The 23,176-nt window shown below is 43.0% G+C and overlaps 1 protein-coding gene across 2 annotated transcripts; it reads left to right on the forward strand.

Annotated features, from left to right (window-relative positions):
- Positions 1-77: 77 nt before the first annotated feature.
- On the forward strand, positions 78-19,907 carry LOC108151867. 2 transcript variants are annotated; one of them, XM_017280756.2, is made up of 2 exons: positions 78-2,095; positions 12,364-19,907. In XM_017280756.2, exon 2 carries the CDS (start codon positions 12,378-12,380, stop codon positions 16,458-16,460), a length of 4,083 nt encoding a protein of 1,360 aa, XP_017136245.1. In that variant the 5' UTR covers positions 78-2,095; positions 12,364-12,377; the 3' UTR covers positions 16,461-19,907. The 2 variants fall into 2 exon arrangements, with proteins under 2 accessions (XP_017136245.1, XP_017136246.1); XM_017280757.2 differs by having other exon boundaries at positions 78-1,712.
- The last annotated feature ends 3,269 nt before the right edge of the window (positions 19,908-23,176 follow it).

Genomic DNA, 23,176 nt, shown 5'->3' on the forward strand with positions numbered 1-23,176 from the left:
TATTTGGGGTCATATGACCTTTGGAAACGAGAAAGCTCTGCAACTTTCATTCACTTCCACTTTCATTATTCCTTAAGTTTACAAATTATTGGCAGTTCTATGTAGAGTAAATTACTAATTTGTAACTTTTGACTTTGAGCTTATTTAACGGATGAGAACTAGCTGGGATTTATTTTATATTTATTTATTTATGAATGTGTTTAAATAAGTAGCTTACAAAACTCAAGTACATTTGAAAAGAAGTCATGACGGGATTAATTATCTAAATCAGAACTCACTAAAATAATTATACAAGAATAATGGTGAATTTTTGTGGCCCAGCCTTCTTCTTCTAATATCTACTTGCAGGGCATTGCTTGTTTCGACCTGATCCGTCTATCCTTGCTGCGCTGTTTTTTTTATTATTTTTTTGTTTGTAATTTAAAGGAAAATGCTAAAACTATGCCTTCTCATTTCCGCTGCGTGCCACCATTTCGGTGGGGGAGAGAAGCCGTTTAAGGGGCAGGCGGCAGTTACGGAGCCGCACGCAGGTTCCGCCTTTGCATTGAGATTGTTTGTCATAAACCAACTAAAAAATCAGCTCAAACAATAATTTGAATGGTTTGGGTTTGAGTTTAACCTAGTTTTACCCGCCTCCTACCGCCAGTCCTCCTACTCCTGGGCACCGGCACCCCCCACCAGGACATTTTGTCATCGACTTTAGTCGATTTCTAATCATGCGGTTACGAAACATGTCCACACTCCACTCCACTACACTCCACACGCCATACCACTCGAGAGCCACCGCCACCGCTACCCCCAGTCCGGTTTCTGTTCCGTAACTGCTCTGGTCACTGGACTATCTCTCAATTATGCTGCTGGGATACACGGGGGAGGGGAGCGTGTTGCACCATAAACGATGATTGTTTTATCAGAGACTTGGTCGTGTTGATAAACTGTTTTAGCAACAGCAGAAACAACAAAAACCAAAAATGGGACTCCCCTAACCGCTTGTGACGGAACAGTTCTCTTTTTTTCATTTTTTTTTGATCCAATACGCATGTCCTGCGAGCTAAGGGTAGGATTTTTGTCCTCATACGAGTATGTGTGTGTGTGTAATTCCCTAAGAATCCATCAAGTGGGCGCTGTATACATATAATTATGGTATTAAGTACAAAATCTTTAATTTTCATTCAAAAGTTGAAGACATTCAGATTTTTAAAAAATGCCCTCGGAAGCAGGCAATACTTTTCTAAGGGCAGTTTTATCTGGAATGCATTTTTCCCTTTTGGTTGGACCTTAAACCAGTTTGTTAGCCACTGGAAAAGGTTAACACATGTTTTGGCTAGAAGAGCAAACACCCCCGCACTCGGCCCCTCTACTTTCTCTTATTCTCTTTCTCTCCGACGAACGCCCCCGCAGCGAGAAGTAAACAAAATAGCAACAGAGCGTTGCGGCTGGCGGTGGGGGTGGTGTCTCTGGTGGTGGTTGTGGCTCTCTCTCTTTCGCGAGTACACGCTCTCTCTGTCGCTGTGTTGTGCATATGTGTGTGGGTGTCTCGACGGTGCCTGTGCATCCTTTGGCGGGCAGGCTGGCAATCGGAAAAACTGAAAAGCCCGAATCAGTCTACAGAAAACGCGTACGTGGTGCAGAAGTAGCCGCGCGTGGCTACCACAACGTCGTTTAAGACTTGTCGGCATGATCGAATAAGTGTAACGCCCCGTACAAGTTCTGTAAGTTTCCAGAATCCGAATCAGAATCAGTATCAGAATGAGAAGCATTATTCATAAGAATCTGCCGATTTCAGTGTTTCCAAAAGTGTTAAAGTGACAAAACTCAAGGATTTGTAAGCCAATAACAATACGAAAACAATATAGTGGTGGCAAGGAAGCTAATTTTTGTATTTTTTTTTTTTAACCAGAAACTATGTGCTAAAAACAAATAAAACCTAAATCGATATCTATACCAATAAAGTGCTTTAATCGTTAACGAAATCAATAAAATACTAGCCATTAATATGCATTATCTGTGGAGTTTCCGTTTCCGTTCGAAGCGCGTTTACGCTGGCACACGTTTACACTTAGGATTAAAGATGCTCTCTCTGGCCAGAGACATTGTGAGTCCCCAGCAATATCAACCACAAACAGTCTGTCAAACCAGTCAAAATAATCGTAAACCCCTAACCGAACTGTAGAACAAAATAGCTCTATCCGCTTGCATTGGCCCGCCCCATTAAAGAAACTCTAACGAAATTCCATAAATTGGCTTACAAAAAAATAGATATAAAAGAACACACACGAAATAAAATGAAATTAAAATTGGCAAATTCATCAAATTATATTGCTTAATGCTTTGGAATGCTTATCAAAATCGTATACCATTTAGATGTTGCGCAATCCACGTTACTAACCAGATTTGCAAGAGTTTGGTTGGGACGCAACTTTGGAAATTGACGGATTGCATTTTATATATATACATATATCTACCAAATAATCAAAATATACATATCAAATAATACAATTAAAAAGCTCCCCTTACACCAACCTCATCAGATGCATGTACTTTTTTTATACATTTTTTATACGTTGTGTTATGTTATTCAGTGTCAATTTCTCAATATTCATCTTTCAAGAGTGTCTCACCTTAATAACCGCTGAATGATTGAATTTAATTGGAAAGATGTAAGTATGTATGTACATGCAGGTGTATTGCAAAGCCGTAGAATTTCAATCAAATCTCAAGAATATCCCGCTCAAAACTGTGTCGCACGGAGCTATTATGCGACAAGTGTTTTTTCTGGGGACGAATCAGCTCTCATATGAGATCTTATATTCTCAACCATGATATGGGAAAAGTTTTATTGTCGCCTATAGCTTCGATGTGATGCACATGTGTCGTTGAAATGGAATTAAATCTTTTATTTAATAGAATAGGATCAGTTTCTAAACTACCAACAGAATGGGAAACACTTCAATACTTTGTAAATTACTTAGTTTAATTTTGTATCTACATATGTGGAGGAGGAGGAGTTCCCTCGGAATAAGGAGATCACAATCGCTGCATAAAAATACACAGCTCCCTAACCTGTATAGATGAAATCTCCTATCTATCCACTATATATTGGTAGTAGGTCCTACAATTTACGGTTTTACAAAGACCATAGTCTAAAATGGAAGCCAACTTTTGATAGATATCATGACGCACACACAACCGCACCTACACACAAAACATACGTACACAAATATACTATACGTACATCCAGGACAATAGCAAACGAAGTTGCTAAATTTAATTGGAATAATAAATTGTGTGTGTGGGTCCGCCCCTTTTTTTATGAAACAAAACTGCACAACGGAACCAACCAACGAACTCAGATATAGATGTCATAAAGTTTTATTAATAATGAAAATTGTACTAAAAACGGGGCCCAGGCAAAGGCAAAATGGGGCAATTTATTAAAAAGTCTCATTAGCTCCCTCTCTCGTTCTCTCTCTCGCGGGTTTTTATCACACATTGAGCATACGCCATGAGGTCCCCTTACGGGTGCTAATAAAGCACAGAACAGAACAGAAAAATAATAATAATATGTATGTGTATACGCTAGGGATAACGATAAAGTAAAATTTTTCGATATGGACATGATTAAAGTACTGGACTGCCCCATATACATATGTATGCACATATACAAACGTACACCCACACCCAGTGCACCCACCATTTTTATGGCGGTGTGAGGGCAATAACTGTGCCGTCGGAGATTAAGTATTTTTAATGCGACTGCGACTGACAATAAAAATATAAAAATTTCAACGATAGCAGCGACAGCAGGCCAAATCAATTTCAATATAAAGATATATCTCCCTATATACGTACATACACACAGATGAATATACATACTATATGTATATTTATGTCTGTGTGCCTGCGTATATGGTAATATCAAAGCAAACTGATATTAAGTCACTTGCCATGTGCTCTTCCAGCAATATTTATTCGCTGAAAATCAATAAATTCTACACACAGACACCATTTTTTTCCTTTTTTTTTTTTTCTCATTTTCTCTTTGCGCTGGCGCTGCGGCTCATTATTAATATATGTACTATACAATATGCAAGTACATATGTATGTATCTACATCTGACTATACAAAATAGATGTATATAATTTTTTTACATTTTCATATTTCGCTGGAGAGGCGTTGGAGTGGGCTGGTGGCTGGGGGCCTGCTTAAGTGTTTTCCTATTACGCCTTTTGCCCGTAATCCTCCCACGTAAATATACTCGTACAGCCGCCCAGCGCTTAACTCCCCCAATATTATATTTGCTTTTAAATATTTTGATATACAGCCCGTTTTGGGCCGGGCCAACACACACACTCACACTTACCCACACCCACCCACAATAACAGAGGCCCTGAGCTGCCAGGCATTTTCTCATAAAAATTTCGTACTCGAATAAGACGGAGTAGCTCCACACACACCAGCGAACACATAAAAACAACTAAGAACGGTATTCCGACTGTGAGATACCCTCTATTCAGGAACTTTATAACCAATCCTCTCGGGCTGGGTAAGGGTAAGGTTTTCAACAGTCTAGAGGCAATAATTAGCTGATTGTTATAGATTATAGGAAATATATAGATATTATCTGTACATATAATCGATATGAAGCTCATGCTGATCGGGAATATATAATATGCACTGGCATACATATTAAGGAACACAAAATTCCTTGCAAATACCCGGTAAAAACACACACGGTCTGGGCAAAATGTAACCCGCAGGCATTTTGGGTTAAGAAAGAACAGGAAAAGGATGAGGGGGAGAAGGGTGGCAGAGCGGGGGACTTATGGCAAAAACTTTGAGGAGGAAAATGTAATGTAAAGGATGTGCCAGGGCCACCATGGAGACCCATGCGAAGAGTGTAACTGGAAAATAATAATTTTTTTCTCCCTTTTTGCTTTCCCTTCATTTCTTCGCTGGCTTTCACCCTCCCACACCCACACCTACACGCACCCCCGCCCCGCCCGCACTCTCCCACCCGCCGAACATCCTTACTTTCCTTCTCTCTCTTTCGCACTGTGTTTGCCGTTTTCTTTTGAGTGTCAGAAATGGAAAAGAAAATAATTTGATGGTTTCATAAAGTCGCTTGGGGGGTCGCCAAAGGAGAGAAGTTTGGGAGGAGGACTAGTATTTCTATTTGTGTGTGTGTGTTCGTGTGTGTATGTCTGTGTTTCTGATAAAATTGCAAACTTCTCTACCCTCCCCCCCCCCCCCCCCGCCCTTCCAATAAGCATGTGCAGTTGTGTGTGTGTAAGAGAGAGAAAGGAAGACCTAAGCAAAAAATTTATGGAATTTTTCTGCTTTTCTTTTCTTTTATTTTTTTTTTTTGGTGAAAACTTCTGTAGATAGATTTCTTGCCAAAATGTTTTTGCCTGCATACTTATGGGGGTGACTGTGACAGGGTCTAGATAAAACTTCATCATTATGATGAGGGGAAGTATGGGGATGAGGATGATGCTAATGCCGATGATGATGATGATGATAATGAGGAATGTCCAATGATGATGATGATGGGGATCTCATTAGAGAGAACGAAGAAGAAAACTTTTGTACAACTACTCGTACACTTGCCTTATTATCAAAATGATTATTATAAGCAGGCATCCCCAACCCTACACTCATTTCTATGACCACACACCCACACACACATATGTAGATGTATGTATGTACATGAATGTATGGCCATGGCTTATGTATATAGCATTTGTCCTTGTCTCTCTGTGTTTGAGTTTCATTATTAATTTTTCTCGTTTTTTTTTTTCATATTTTTCGTATTTTTATTTTATCATGCCTTACGCAGACACATGTACACAGACCCACACACAATAGAGCTTAGGGGGTGGAATACTCACACACACACACACACACACACACACAGTCTCATTTTAGTTTATTGTAGAAAATAATATTTGATAGAAACAAAATTTTAGTACCCCCAAAAGAGAGGGAAAGATAGTTTTGGGTTGGTCGGCTTTTCGGTTGGCTCGAGCGGCTCGAAAAAAAATGTCGCTTGCTGAGGGGAAGGGGTTTGAGTTATGGAAGGGTAGGGGTAATTTTGGGGGCTATTGGATTGAGGGTAAAATTAATTTTTCACATCATGCCATGCCATTCCATGGTGCCCATGCGCCGGAGATGTGAAAGTGAAAATGATGGTAGAAAAATATCGAAACTGGTGAACGATTTTCATTTCCCCCCCAATTCTCATTAGAAGGCCTTTTCCTTCCCTCACCCTTGCCCTCCAGCCCTCTTCTCTACATGTGCGAGTGTGTGTAAGTGTGTGTGTTTATTTTTTCTGTGCGCGTTCATTGGTTTCTAATGAGATTTCTTACTAATGAGCGCGGCCCCATAGAAACTGGAAATGTTTTTTCCCTTTTTTTGTGTTGTTTGGTGTACGGCTTAGGGCGAAGGATTTTGTATATTTTTGTGTGCCTGAAGCCATGATTAAGAGGGCACGAGGTGAATGAATTTCCACGAAATTGTTTCGTACTTCCTAAACTATGTATTAACATTTTGGTATAACGAAAGTTACTCTCGAAGTTTCTCTTGAATATCGATAAGTGTGTACTGATGCATATGTTCTAATTCAGGATTTCAAACTGAAGTCTAAATATTGATTCCAAATACGAATCAGTTCAACGAAACATTGTTCCCTAATCCATCCACATCAAAAGAAACTGCTCATAGTCTCACGTAACTTCTCCCTGGAACCAATAGAGCAATTTGTCGCACACATTACCCCCCTCCCTTCGGCATATTCCTCCCCCACATTCAACCGAAAACCAACAGAGATCAGCACTCTATAGATGGGGGATGGTTGGTTTCCCTGTCGCACAGACCCATTATTATTGTCCTCCGTTTTCGATCTAATTTTTGAGTCCACGCATAATTTCAATTTGATTTTCATCAGAAATATTAATTGCATTCCACATTCAGGGGCAATCGGGGGCGTCAGTGGGTAAGTGTGGCATATGGGCCGACAGGGGCGTATATCAATCATAACCGACATTTCATCAGGACAGGACATACAATACTTTTCGGGGAGGGTTCCGCAAGGTTGGAGTTTAAATTTCATAATTATTATTTTACTGGAATACCTAATGCAGGGGGCGGGTGTCGATGTGCCTACGTCCTGCCTCCCCTACACCACACAAATCCATTATCATTTCTAAAATTTCGAATGCCATTGCGGTTTGTTTACGTTTCAGGCCATGCACCGAGAGAGACATGCGCCTACAAACGGGTGTTTAACTGTAGTGCAGAGGCGTGGGGCTCGTTGGGGGTGTGTGTGCGTGCCACGGAAAGCGAAAGTGCCGGCAACGTCACAGTGGACATGTGCCGACATGTGTGAAAGTGAAAGTCAATAGCGAAACCTTGACCACGACCACGACTGTAGCTACGACTACGGCCAGACCGGTGGCGGCCCAGTGCCATTTCCGACCCAAAAATGGCCCCGAACTGGGGGATCCGTTCTGAGACTCGGCACCCACGCAGCTCCCGACCAATGGGTTTCGAATGATTGGGGCTCCGACTGTTGCTGTCGGAGTGTTTTTGTTCGCTTGGTTCGTTCAACCGGCGATTCTGAATGCACACACAGATACTACACACACACACACATACATATATATGACAGCTGGAGAGCCAGAGAGAAATCCGTTGAGTGGCACACTCCGTGCGCAAGCGCAGGACCTGCGTCCCAGTCCCAGTGGCCGCTGATTGCGTGGCAGGACAGCGGCAACAAACGGACGAAAGGAAGCGAAGCTAGGCAATGGGGCGGGGAGGGGAGGGGAGGGACGCCCAAAGTCACTTTCGCTTTTGCGGCTTTTGATGTGTGTGGAATGCCGAATGCCAAAGGGTGGCCAAGGTTCGACTCACACATATACATATGTACGTGCATACACACACGCATACTTGTACACTTTACGATGTATCTTTCGCAAAGTCAAAATCAATCTATCAATCTGGGCAAAGCAAATCATTCAACCTCGTATATCTCTGGGGCATGCTTCTAGTTGAGATTTGTGAAGATGTAGGCTGCCAGAATGGTTGGCTGCTGTTCCTTTTTAATGAACAATTGAAACATAAGGGGGATACACGGTCCTCCTTTATAGTCGGTTATATTCTTTCTCTCAAACCTAAAGATTACAACTATTAATCCCGAGTCTAAGTAGTAATTTGGAGTACAAAATCGTCATAATTTGAAAAAAATGTATAAAAGAAAACTAAATTAGTATTCTTAATAAAGAGACTTACCAGCAGAATTTGAAATCTTTTTTGATGTAGCAATATTTAATCATTAAGTGAAAATTCCGCCCGCATAAATACATGAAATTATCAGTCTTGAAAAGTCAGCTTTCAAAACATGAAGTAAAAAACGATAATACTTATGTAAAATATACATACATACGAGAGCTGAGTATAACCACAATAATCATCCAATAATTTTCCCTTCTTGCCTTCGATTTAATAGCCAACGCCAAATGTACCCCTACATGCTCTTGGTAACTATCCCGAGTAATCATCTCGTTAACAGACACTTGCAAAATCCTCTCACAAAATTACCTTCTAAGTCCTTCTATTATAGCAATCCAATTGCATACCAACCCCGGAACCGTCTTCCATTATCTCTTAGCTAGTAAAGTACCTCTAGTGTCCTCTCCGAATAGTTCCATCATATCTCAGATAAAGGGTTCAAAGAAACTGAAAGACAGAGCAGAGTCACCCAAATTCCATGGAGAGTGCATAAATTAGAATAACAAAATCTATAATACATACTCGTACTTGTACTTGTACAGTGTACACCAATAACAGCCACGACTGAACTGACTCCACTGCAGTAAGAAAAACAAATTGAAAATCCTATGGAAATATGATAAACTATTGGCACGACAACTTACACTGCTGCTGCAACAACAACAGAGGAAAAGTAAAACCCCATTCAACGTTGCGCGATGCGATTGTTGCTCATTCCGTGTGTCACCCCTCTCGCTCTCTCCTTCAGTCGTTCTCTGATTGCCACTGTGTCTATCCCTTTCCCTTTTGTGGTGGTAACTGAAAAATTTTACTGAAAAAAAAAAGAAAACCAAAAAAGGGGCGGAGCAATAATGGTTTTCCGGGCAGCGCTGCTAAGTGTACGTTGTATGGATTTTTTTTTAAGGGAAATTCTATGATTTTTGATATTTTGGGGTGTTTTATTGAGGTTTTTTCCATGATATGTGTAGAGGAAGCTCTCTCTATGTATGAGTGTATGTGGAAAAACTATTAAACGCTATAGAGGGTAAGGGTTCGTGTGTGTGTGTGTGTGTGTATCGTTGTGATTTTAGTATCATTGCTATTTGCTGTTTTGATTTTGAGGAAATCGGGAAATTGATAGTTGATATTTTTTGTTTTTCTGCTGTGTCATGCGGCAGTTGCAAACGAACGGGCCACTTGGCAGGACATAAAACCACCACACGATCGCAACAACTCGGAAAAAGAGAGCACAGTGCCGAACGCGCATGACCGTGTGACTTATTGAAAGGTAATTGGGAGTGAGCCAATGATCGGTTAGGAAACCGACAATTCACGGAAAGTTTTCCCCAACTGAAAGTGCAACTAAATGAAAGTTTAACGGATCGCGAAAACAACAAATTATTAATGAGTATGTTGATGATATAAGAAGTATTATTTACGTGTGCATTTTTTTTGAATGTGTAGTTTAAAGTGCCATCAATGGATCGTCAAATAATGAAAGAATAATGAATACATTTTTGTTCTGCTTGAAAGTTCTACCATCCATTCATAAGACCTATATCTCATAGGATGATCTATGGATTTACATTCAATTATTTTGTACCTGATTTTGATTTGCATTCTTTGAACACTTTCAAGACAGAATCAGTTTAAAATATTTTTAGATAGTCCCTACCTAGCCCTTAAGCCATGTTTCTACGTTTTCTTCTACCCTTTCCAATTTATAAAGTCCTATGCGAATGGCAGGGCATACCATACCATACCATGGCCAGAACCAATCTAACGTTATTGGCTCTTCCCTTTGGCAAGTGTCTCGAGACTCCAGAGCCCCTCATTCCCGAAACTACTTTGATATGTTGGTTGGCCAAATTAGCCGCCTTTCGTCTCGAGTCTCCTCAAATATATGTACGATATGTATGCCATGTATATATATATGTTGTTATAAGGAGCACAAGTACATGGTTCTGTTTACACTCGGCTGCCATTTTCATTTCGAACATTTTTTCCTGACCATCCTTCTCCCACTACTCCTCAACCCACCCAAAAGATGGACGGGCAGGCAGGCAGCCCAAAAAAAATCAAATAAAATAACATAAAACTACCTTAGGCTTTATAAAAATCCCAACCAAAATACAAGCAACACTCAGATACACTCACACACATAGATACACTCGCACACTCACAGGGAGAGTTTCTGAAGAGAAATGCGCACATCCTGGCCGGCATTTTTGCTTAACTTCTCAAAGTACCAGAAGGCCAAAAGGATGTTCTGGTCCAGGGGGCTGGTAGGGGGGATGTTCCGAAGAAATTGTATAAAAGAAAAGTCAACAACAAAAACAACAACGACACCAGAGGCAAAAGGAGGAAAATGTAGCAAGAGAACCAATTTCCAACCATGGAAACTTAATTTATGTCTGCAGCATAGTTGAGAATATTTTTCTTGCTTTTCTGCTTTATTTTTCCCCATTCTGTGCCCACTCCCCCACTATGTTCTCCTCTCCTTCTTCGCCACCTTCTTCGGCGTGCTTCTGCTCCTCCTCCTCTTCCTCTTCCTCCTCCTACTTCTTCTATCCCTCGCTCAGCCTGTTTTTCCTGCACCTCCAAAAGCTTTCCTCCTTTTTGGCTTCTACTCAAATAGGAAAAAGAAATTTTCGGTTTATTTCGAAAAATTTTCCCCATCGCCTCCCCCTCAAACCCACTGACACTCACCCCCTCACCACCCTGGTTGCCTGGCAGAAAATTCACCCCCCGCCCACCACTATCCCTCCCATCCTGCTTTGGTCTTACTTCCTTTTTCGCTTTTCTTGAGAATCAAATTTATTTTACCAAGTCATGTTGAAGAAAATTTTTATAAGTTTTATGCTCGGCTCAAGTGAGGGGGTGTTCAGGCGGAGAGAGAGGACTGATGTGGGGAGGGGGTTGTATGTACGTATGTATGTGTGTGTTTGTTTGTGAGACGCAAAAAGTTTTCTGTGTTGGTGTGTGCCACACACATCCACTTACACACACACACACACATAGATCGAGCGAGAGAGAGAAAGAGGAGAAAATAAGCAAAATTTGTATTCCTTAAATCGGATGACTTTGTATAAATTTTCGTGTGTGCGCCTCCCTCCTCCTCCTTCTGTCCCCCAAAAATGGGTTTATATATGTGTGTGTGTGTGCGGGAGTGTGTGTGTGTTTGTGTGTTAGTGGGTGGCATCTGGGGGCATAGCAAACAAATAAAGGAACCTATATATGTGTGCTATAAGTGTGCTCTGAGGACTGCCTGGGTATTTGTGTACATAATGGAAAAATTTTTCATAGAATTTGCACAAAAATGAAAAAGTGTAGCGATAGAGGAATAGGTGGGTGGCTGGTTGGGTGGTAGAGAAAGAGAGAGAGAGAGAGAGCGGGTGAAGAACAGCTCGAAAGATGGTGATAGAGGGGGGCCCAAGGAATGATGATGATGACGAAGAAAGAAGCAGCAGAAGCGGCAGAGAAATGAAATTAAGCGCATACGGAAATGAGACACAAATATTTTATATATGTGTGTGTGTGTGGGTGTTGGCAAAATATAGGAGAAAGGAGAAAGCTGAGACATGGGAGGAGAAAAAGAAAAATGAGGAGTAGAACGAAGCCAAAACCAAAATTGAATGGTCTCAAATATTCTATGTGGCTTTTTTCATCTTATTATTTTTCTTCCAATATGTAAGGCTCGTAGGATTTAAGCCCTCAAGCCATACATTATGTACATTCAGAGAAATGGTCAGTGGGGGCATGATAGATGGAAGAGATGTACATACGAGTATAGGACTGCATTGGACGTAAGACACAAAGAATTTATCCTGAAACATTCCTACTTTTGGCCTGTAAAATACCAAAATTTACCCGACCACAACAAGCCCTTATAAATACATCTAATATACATATAAATGAACATATATAGAACCATTAATTATGTACATGCATACTCCACCCCACACCACCCCTTCGACCTACCCATGCCACCCGCTAGCATGGCTTCGGCTTTTGGCTGCGACTTCAATTAAAAAGTTCTTCACTCATCAATACCATTTCTCCCCTTTCTCCTCTCTCTCCCTCTCTCTTTTGCAGTAATATCATCCAAAATGGCTGCATCCATATATGCCACCCCACCGCCAGATCTGAGCAGCGAGGACACTGCTCTCTCCGATGTCTCCAACTCGTCGACACTCAACACGAACCGAGGCAGCAACAACAGCAACAATACCCATGAAGCCACAAGAGCAACAGCAACAGCAGGAACAGGAGCAGGAGCAGCAGCAGGAGGAGACGGCACCATTTCACCCACGGAGCAGTTGGTCAAGGGGCAGGAGCAGGAGCCGAGGCCGAAGCCAGCGGGAAGCAGCACAAATGAGGCAGACAATGCCGAAGACGATATTGAAACGGAAACGGGAGAGGGAAATGGAGATAGAGTGGAGGATGGAACGGGTCTGGAAGCAGCAGCGGAAACGGAAGAGGGGGCCACCATGGCGGCCATGGCAGCGACGGCGGCAGCGGCAGCCAATGCGGCAGCCATGCAGCTGCAGCTGCTGGAAGCCCTCAGCGATGCGGCCAAGAAGCGACGCAAGCAGCACAATCCCATTCGCCTGGAGGCCCTCAACCTCAGCGGAGGCGAAGGCGAACCACCAGCAGAGATCGAGGATCGCAGGCAAGACACTGCCACCCGGGTAGACTACGAGGAGAAGCTATCGAAGATGTTCCTGCCCAAGTCGATGGAGAAACTGAAGGAGACCTTCGAGCTCCTGCAGCAGCACAAGCAAGAGGAGCCCGAGCAGAATTCAGATCCTTCCAGCGAACACATATCAGAGGACAAGCATCAGAATCAGCATCAGCATCAGCGGCGGAATCCGTATCAGACCTACTGCAAGCAGTGCGGCGAGAATTTCGAGACCGAGTTCAAGCTCAGCCTCCACATGCTGCAGGACCATCGTGAGGGAGAGAATCAGGATCAGGATCGGGATGGGAACGAACCCATGGACTTTCTCAGCTCAATCAAGGTGAAGCTGGAGCGGGAGGAGAGCCCCAATCAGATGCAGGAACATATGCAGATGCAGCTGGACCACGACCTGTCCAATGGCCATGGCAAGGAGCAGGAGCAGGAACAGGAGCAGGATCACTGGTTCCGTGCCATGGCCCAGCAACAGCAGCATCATTCGCATGGCTCGGCCCTGGCGCCCGCCTTTCCCTTTCCACCAGGCATGGGCCCCGCTGGATATCTGCCGCTCCTCGGCATGTCGGGGTTCCCCGGCGTGGATGGATTGAATCGTCCACCGTTGCGCATCTTCAATCCGGAGGCCTACTGCGAGCTGTGCAACAAGGAGTTCTGCAACAAGTACTTCCTCAAGACGCACAAGGCCAACAAGCATGGGATCTTCGATCCCGTGGGAGAGCCCCCATCCAATACTTCCAACAACAACAACAACAACAACACCACAAGCAGCAACAACAACAGCAACAGTGGCAGCTCCATGAGCCACATGTTCCAGCTACAGAGGGAGGCCCAGCCACCGCCGAGTGTGGCTCAGAAAACGGATCAGTCCGCGGCGGCACCGCCGGCGGCCACGATTCACTGCGACATCTGTTCGAAGCGATTCACCAACATCTTTGCCATGCGACGCCACCGAGCCAAGCAGCACGACCAAGCCGCTGACTCGTCGCCAAACTCCCAGCCTGGCCAGTCGCGACGCGGCAGTCCCATTGAGTCGTCGCCCCAGATCCAGTCCCTGACGCACCAGCCCATCAAGCAGGAGACCCAGACAGAGGTGGACATCCCTAAGCCCTTCCAGCTGCCCGAGGGATTCCGCGAGGACTTCTCCTTGGAGCAGGAGGAGGTGAACTTTGTGCCGCCGCCCCGAAAGCTGCCGTCGCACCTTCAGCAGCAGGCCAGGGAGTCCAACCTCAGTGCAGAGAAGCTGCGACGTCTAGGCATTCATTTCCCGGAGTTCTACTGTGAGATGTGCCACAAGGAGTACGCCAACAGGTACTTCCTGCGCACCCACAAATGGAAGCGGCATGGGATTTTCGTGCCCCCGGAGGATTTGCCGCAGATTGGCAAGGACGAGGCACAGTTAAGTGGCTGGCCGTTTATGCCCCTGAATCTGATGCTGGCCAAGGCAGCGGCCGCCGCTTCGATGGAACAGACAGAGGCAGACCAGGAGCCTGAGCAGGAGCCAGAGCCCGAGCAGGAGCAAGATCTGATCGAACAGCCCAGCAAGCGGATCAAACTGGAACCTGACCTGGACGAGGAGAAGCTAAACGGGTCCGTGATGGGGCTGCAGAACCTCCAGAAGTTGCAATCGATGCTGCAGCAGCTCAACGACATCAACGGGAAGAGACCCCTGCCCTGCCACCTGTGCGGCCGGGAGCTGGAGAACCAGTACGCTCTTCGAGCGCATCTTATGACGGAGCACGCCGCCCAGATGCAGCTGCCGATGCAGATGCCTCTACAGATGGCACCCATGGCCATGCCACTGCCCGAACAGCATCCGCAACAGCTGCCCCTGCACGCCCTCTATCAGCAGCAGGCAGCACCACAAACGCCCCCGAACGGAGGGGCTGGAGGAGCCAGATCCTCGCCAGGCAGTGGCGAGGAATTCAAGCAACATATCGCCGAGGCGCACATACCCAGGGGAGCGACCGCTCCGAGTGGGAGTCCACTGCGCGAGGGCTTCTACACGCCTGAGCGTCCGGTGGCAACACCCGCAGGCACTGGCAGTGTCCCCGTTCCGCCACCGAATCGGCCGGCCTACACGATAACGCCAACGAGCAGCTACTGCGAGATCTGCAACAAGGAGCTGTGCAACAAGTACTTCATGAAGACCCATATGCAGCGGATGCACGGCATCGAGATCGAGAACGGTGCCCAGATCGGGGGCGTTGTGTGCAACATCTGCAACAAAGAGCTGTGCAGCAAGTACTTCCTGCGCGTCCACAAACACAACACGCACGGCATAATCGAGGAGGGCTCGCCCCTGCCGCAGCCGCGAGGACAGAACGGCGTCAAGCTGGAGGCGGCGGCCGCAGCCGCAGCGCAACAGGCTCCGCCAACACAGCCGGAGCAGGAGCTAAATCTGACTCCTCCCGCAGCACCAGGCGGAGAGACCAACTCCGGCAGTGGCCACGAGGTGTGTCCGCTGTGTGCGCGACAATTCCGCAGCTTCAAGTGGCTCCGCTCGCATCTGATGAACGAACACGGACCGGCCGGAGTGGAGCGACTCAGGGAGCTGGAATCCACGCAAGCAGCTCCGGCGCCGGCTCCATCCGCGCGCAGCAAGCCCAACAGTCCTACGCTCAAGATACCCAATGGGAGCAACAGCAGCAGCAATGCTCCATCTGCAACGCCATCCGCGGGCGCTGGCAATCCTCCACCCAATCTCGCCCAGGCTCTACAGAATCTTAATGCGCAGCATCTTTTCGGACAGATGCAGCAGCAGCAGGGGCCCAAGGGTATGCAGGGCATGCCACCAATGCCACCTCTGCCTGGGATGTTCGGGGAGCAAGCGCCACGCTTCAAGGAGTACCAGTGCTCTTTGTGCCCCTTCACCACGCCGTATTACGCATTCCTCTTCATCCACGAACGCTCGCATGCCCTACTCAATAGTGCCGATGGGGTTGAGGCTTCTTTGGAAGCGCCACCGCCACCCCCAGCAGGACGCAGTCAAGGCAAGTCCCGCAGCAAGTCCAGTCGGGTGGCAGCAGCTCCGCCAGCTGTAGAAGAAGCTGATCTCCACGTGGAACCCACCAACCTAAGCACCTCCAAGGCCACAACCCTCCAGAGAACCCACTCTCCTCCACAACACACACCAGGAACTCCCTCACCGAAGGCCACGGGCCGCTCCCAGTCGCCGATGGCCGCATCCAAGAACCGCTCACCAAATCCAGGACGTCGCTCCTCCAAGTCCATCACACCCAACGGGATCGGAGGCGGCCATCGGTCGGCCGCCACCTCGCCCTTTGAGGTGTGCAGCGATCTGGCCAACGGCACCGGAAAGCCGGCAAGCTACGCTCAGCCGGATCGGGCCGAAGAAGCATATCAGATGCAGGCTTTCCATCTGCAGCCAGCCGATCCCGACTCGGAGATGCAGTTTGCCCCGGCTCTGGTCTATCTGCCCGTGAGGGTGCGGGCCTCGGAATCGGCCACGTTGAGCTTCAGACTAACACCAGCCTAAGGACAAGGACGGGGAAATGAAAATGCAACCCCATTTTACAGTGTTGCCAGCGTAAGTTCAACCCAAAATACAACCCTGATACATTTATCGAGATCCTCCATGAAACGAAAAAATTAAAGCTAAAGTGACAGATAACAGAAAAGAAAATAAGAGTTAGGAACATGAACAAGAGACAAAATAGTGGAACTACAAAAGACTGAGTGCGCATATTAGTTGAGCTCATAATTAAACTTAAATATACACCCCTAACAAATACAATACAAATAATAACAATTACAATCGATCAATACCAATCGGTAGTCGCAGAAAGCTAAAAGTTCACCATGTCTAACATGGATGAAAGTCTATAAACCATAACACTATAACCGAACAAGAACAAGTCCGTTTCAGCTGGCAGCACTGTGCTAGTCGTCATCATATATACACATATGTATGTATGTATATTTTGATGGATCCAAGGCATAGCATAAACCGTAACCTATAACATATATATCTCTAGTGATTAAATATCAAAGTTCCTATGCGTAATAGTAATTTATCGTAAAAGAGTTGCAGTCGAGAGAGCACAGGATGTGGAGAGAGGAAATCTAAATACGTACATACATGTATAAGGTGGGGTAGGCAGAGGATGATGGGCATTCATATATACGAGTCAAAGGATATATATCGTAGTAGCAGCATCAGCAGCTTCAAATCAAAATTACAATTATACATTTCTCATCTACTAGATATCGTGTGGTCTTAAAATAGGGCTGAACCCACACAAAAATTGTAGGCATAAACTATGGTAAAGCTTCAGCACAATGAAATTGCTCAAAATCAAAAATTTTTTAGCGAAGACTTCACTCTGGGAATGTCCAGAATGTCTCCATTTCCTTCGATTCTCACTTTGGGAAAAACATCCTCTATATCGTATAAAGGCACTATAATCTTAACCGAAACTGAATAACAAATCTTATAAACAATGTCTTCAATTTTGATGAGATTTTTCCCGACCAAAACTTGTACATAAGGATTGTTAAAAGAGAACTCCAGGGGAAATTCCGATTTTAGATGAAAATTGAACAGAGTTAGCGGGGGTATTAGAGGGATGTAATGTTATAAAAGCAGAGGAAGATGATTAGAGAGAGGGATTGAAGAAAAGGAAAATTGCGCCAGAAGGTAAAAAATAAGAACACACAAAAACAACTCAGGGCAAAAGTACAATGACCATTAGTACTTTTTTATACAAACATATTTAAAGAAAGGAAAACCAATAAGAATAAATAAATATAAATATGAAAACGATAAACGAGTAAAAATAATAATAGTATATATTATGAAACGTTAAAAAAAAAAACATAACAAAAATTGCTACCTCAGACGGACTTGAAAACAATAATTTAAATAAAATGAATTTATAAAGAAAAAATCTATATAAAATCTATTAAACCGAAACCGCATCGAAAGGAAAGAAACCTTAAAGCTAAATAAGAATTTTTTTGTAGTAAATTTACCTCAGAGCAGAACAACTAAAGTTTAGATATACATATGATTTAATATATTAATATAATATTTCGCTTGGTTTAATTAAAATTTTAAGTTCAAACATTCCAAAGACCAAAACTAGTCGCCTAACCACTAAACACATTCTAGTCAAACTTATGGAGATACATACTATATACATATACATATATAAAGATCGAACCAGAAGCCAAATCGGATCGATCAACTCTTCAGTTTTGGGCAACGATTCTTGCAGATTATTTTATAGTATTTAAGGCGTTTGTTCTTCGGCAAGAAGAGTTTCCCTCGAAGAGTTGATGATAGGACCGAGTCGAGCCTGGGACCCGGCGTTGATGAATTTGCTATATTTGAAATTCCTTTTTTTAAAAACGTGTGTTTTTTAAAATGCTGCGTGCCTTTTAGCAAATACTTCGCCGAGTCCCCACAAAACACAACTTAAGGGAAATCTAAAATCCAATATTTAAATCCATATAGAAAAAGTACTACATTTTTTTTTATATTCCACTTATTTCTTAGTTCTTATAATATAATTTCATATGTGTGTATATATTACGAATAAATGTCTACATTTGTATTTGTTAAACTTGAGTTTCGTTTCTTTTTTTACTTTCAATTCAAAAATTGTGATTTCCAAATTGATCAATTACCAGATTACATTTTTTATTCTTTGATTGAAGCGTGCCAGACCCGTGGACCTACTTCAGAATCTTAAAATCACACCGTGATTACCCGAGAAGTTTCCCTTGATAGGGGAAGACCTTTCCCATTGTTTTGGCTTCCAATAGGGGACCTTCATCTCTCCGATGGTTGTATGCTGGTCCAAGGCCTTGGCGACATCAATTATTAAATTGCCATTTGATTCAATTTGTCAAGAATGCCTGGAGCGAAATGTCTTGCGAGTAGATATGGTTAGGCACTTTAAAAAACAAAAAAACTCATTCGCAGCTGTTCCCCCCTAATTCTTCCCGTTTTTGAATAAAACCTACGAGCAGCACCCTCATAAAACATTCCGAACAAAAAAAAAAAACACAATAATAAGTAAAACTGTTTCCGGTTTTGGGACACGCAGTGACCAACACACCCCTGATTAGTATGTTTGCTTTAAAAAATACATCTACATGAGAGTGTAGCCCGCTGAAAAAATGAGAGAAAAGCGCGATAACAAAAACCCAGCATGGTCCGGTGAGGGTCAAGTCGGCAGGGTCAGCAGCTGCTGTTGTAAAAAATTCCAATCCAAAATCAAAATCTATATACATTAAGCCATAGCGCTATTGATTAAAAGTAGCCACACCCTGAGGCGCATGGATATCTCCCGTTTTCGGCAGTTAATTATTTGTCACGTGTCCATGCAAATTTCATCTCATTGATTACGTACAGACATCCGATACTTTTACGGGCGCTGCTGCAATTAAAGATTGGGCCGCGGGGGTTGCTGCCACGGACTCGGACCTCGGACCAGGGGATGGTAGGCAAATTTCATAAATATTTTTCCGACATTTTTGCCCAAATCTTTTCTATTGAATTTTGATGGCAATTTGGGAAAATCGTCTGGCAGCAATTTTTAGGGCGCAAAGTCAGCCCCGACAAATACTACCCCATGGAGTCAGGTCAGTCCCAGTTCCCCTCCCAGTCCCCGTACCGATACTATAAGGGTGTTCCCTCTATTTGCATGCTTAAAAGTGAACTGGAAAACTGCAATTTATGAAAAATCAAATGAAAAGGAAAGAATTGCATTCGCTGAGGGTGATTTAGCCGGAATCGCATCCCCTCTTACAATATGAGCAAATTTTGCTATGCAAATTCTCGAATTATTTTTGGGTCCCTTCCTGGGTTCTGGCAAATGATTTTCCATTCATTTTATTTCGTTCAAATTTTCCTATAATTTTCAACCCCTCACAAAGATGAAGAAGAAGAGCGCACAAATCAAAAAAAAAACGCAAAGAAGAAGACACTTTTTAACATTAAAGCTAAATAAATTTTACAAAAACAAAGATGAAAATTGCAATGTACCTTGAGCATTAATCAAAATTTTGTATGACCTCAGGCGCAAGTCTGATGGGGTCAGAAGGCAAAAACAATGAGAAAAATCAAAAATACAATTTTATTAGAACTAAGCAAAACGACACAAAATCAAAATAAAAACAAAAAACTCAAGAAAACTCTTGATACATATTTTAGTTGTAAATGTAAGTCAAACGAAAAAATGCATTCGAAAATTATTATTAATTCCAAATGTTGAAGTTGATGAAAGAAACGAAGGAGAAGAAGGTCGAGAATGGGAGAAGAAAACGATGAAAAGAAGAGAGGAAAAAACAAATGCAAACCAAAGACGTGAAAGAGCGCAAAATCAAAAGCCACGAGCAAAAATCAAAACAAAATTATATTTAAACAAAATCAAAAATCAAAATTATATTTAGCAATTGGCAAAATGTATGAGATATATACACAAAAATATATCTATATACATACATATATATATTATATATATTTAACAATTTTACTTTGTTATTATGTAAAACTATGTGTGAAACCAAAACTAAAAACTTTAACAAAAATTATTTATATTACGAGTATGTGTAAAATGTGAAAGAGCAAAGAATCAAAATGGAGGAGAACGGAAAACACATTTTTCATTTCATTGTAAGCGAGCATTTATCAAAAATTGTATGTGTTTTAAATTGATTATATTAAATATATATACAAATACATATAAATATATGGACCAGTGTGTGTGTTAATGGAAAGGTATTCAGATCCTTAGCAGATCCAGTATCCCAGATTAGTGTTTACACTATCCTTTTTGGGGAGCAGAGACCTTTCAAACGCAGCGATGGAGCTGCTATCAACGTTTGACCAGCGTTGTAAACGTGATCCGTTTATACACTTTCCGCACACATATTTGAAAGCAGATTGTGGATCATTAATTGCGGCAATACCAATGTGGATTCATGAATATTACGGTAAGACATAGCCAGAACGAGCTATTTATTATGAGAGTTGTCTATTTTTTCTTAGTTAGGGTATCTCTCACCTTTCATAAATATACTTACTGCTCCTGCTGTTTGTTGATCTGCCTCTGCCTCCGCTTGTGCTTGTGAGGCTTGTTTGTGGTACGAGAACTGTGCTTACGGTTCGACGGCGCTCAAGCAGTTGCACTCAGGTACAAGTGCCATCATCGTGTGCTTAAAATGTGCTTTGGTCGCCCTGTGATTCCCATTGAAAGTCTGTCTGTGGGAGAGCGACTTGTCTAAGCTGATTGTGTGGCCCTTGAGACGGGATCTCTGTGCCACCCCAAGTAAGATTCATATCTGCTATTCGAACTTCGTCCACTACCTTCCTGACATGGGAAAAAACTCAACTTTTGCGAGTTTTGACATTTGCTTTCAGCTTTCCAATATCTCGAAGGGAGAGGAAGGGAAGAAAAGAACAGGGCAGCACCCTCCAGCTACAAAAGGCGGCTTCCTTTGGCTTGTTGCTACCCTCCTAAGCATTAAAGGCATTGCGAAATCAAAGTATATCAATATTTGTATTACATGAGGCGCACACAAGAACAGACACACTCTCCACTCCACTCACAGGCATCTCTCACTGTAATGGCCAACAACAAGGCCTGTGGAAATGTCTTATCAATAATTTTTGTAAAGAATGCGACGAAATCAATTCCTAACAGTACCAGGGGATGGAGATACTCTATAGGTGGATATGGCGATGGAGAGGGGGAGATGCGCGTTGGGCGCGTGTTCCTGACAGCTCCATAGTTTCCGTGTCCCGCCTCACTTCCTGTTGCCAAAAAGGAGAAGAATGAAACTGTTCATATTTCCCAAGCGGAAAAGAGAAAGCCGGGTCTGTATATGCTTTTGGTGGAGTGTAAGTATTACCATGTACATAAATATGTATAGAAGAAATTATGTTGAAAGTAGATAGTGTTTACTAGATATGTATAAATAGTAGGAACTTCGGAATCAGTTTGGAAATTAATTTTGTGACTTGTAAGGGATGCATTCACAGGTATAGAATATTGATTATATAGCTGAGATTTTCTATATGTACCTATGCATATATTATTGCTAATGGGTTCCTTATTTATCCTATCCGTCATAGCAATCGCTCAAAACTTCCACAATTTAATAACTATTTTCAACGTTATTCGGATGGTTTCTGTGTGGAAAATTAGTTTTTAATCGATTTGACAGAACTTCACACGCAGCGAAGCCATGGCTACAAATGACCCACGGATCGACTGACCAGGAACACCCATTTGAACGCCATTAGAGGGCCACCTCCCAAATACCCAATAAAGATAAGTACATACATACATATGTGCGTATATACTCGCATACTGGTATACTCCTATATGTGTGTATGTGTACATATAATTTCAATTCTCAATTAAATTGTTGAGGCGGCGCCGAGCGCAAACAACAATTTTTGTTGTCACCATATGCTTGGGCAACGCTTTCACTTTTATTATACCCTTTAGTGGGCGACTGCGAAGATATGTTGGACTGGCGGGAGTATATGTACATACATAGCTGCGATATGAAATATTTTCATATTAGTGAAACACTTTCCTTATACAACTTCCACTTTCGGAGAAAATCTATTGGTTAAGATAGATCTACGTGTAAATATTAAACTTGCATGTCTTTTTTCCTGGGTATTTAAAGGACAGTAATCAAATAAAATAGAAGGGTATTGCAACATCGAATCTCTCACCAAGACCTTTCGTTGCTGAGTGTTTTTTGGGACTTCGTTTCGTTGACCGCTCGCTGAGTCCTTGGAACGTGTCAAAAAACCCCAGACGCAGAACGAAAGCAACCTCAACAACAACAACAAACTTTAATAATTTAACTTATGGATTTTTTTTGTGGGCCCCGGGAATTTCGAGGGGTAAGTATTTGTTATTTCGTTTTCCCATTTTCCAAATGCCTATCAAGACGATGGTGAGGGTGAGTTTTTCATTTGTATGTGCCTTGGCATATGCACATTAGTCCCGAAAATACGGCAATTTAAATAAATGACGCAAAAGGACACGCCACGCACCAAAGACGTATGACACAGGGTATAGGGCTATTGTAGGGTAGGCGCTACTAATGACTTTTCAGAATGCGACAAAAAATATTTTTTTAGTATCACTTTGCATATGTACATTTTCACTAATTCCAAACTCGATAAACAAAAATTTTCAGATAATTTCCACTAACAGTTTT

The sequence above is a fragment of the Drosophila miranda genome, chromosome XR (assembly GCF_003369915.1).
Source record: "Drosophila miranda strain MSH22 chromosome XR, D.miranda_PacBio2.1, whole genome shotgun sequence".
Classification (NCBI taxonomy): Eukaryota; Metazoa; Arthropoda; class Insecta; order Diptera; family Drosophilidae; genus Drosophila; species Drosophila miranda.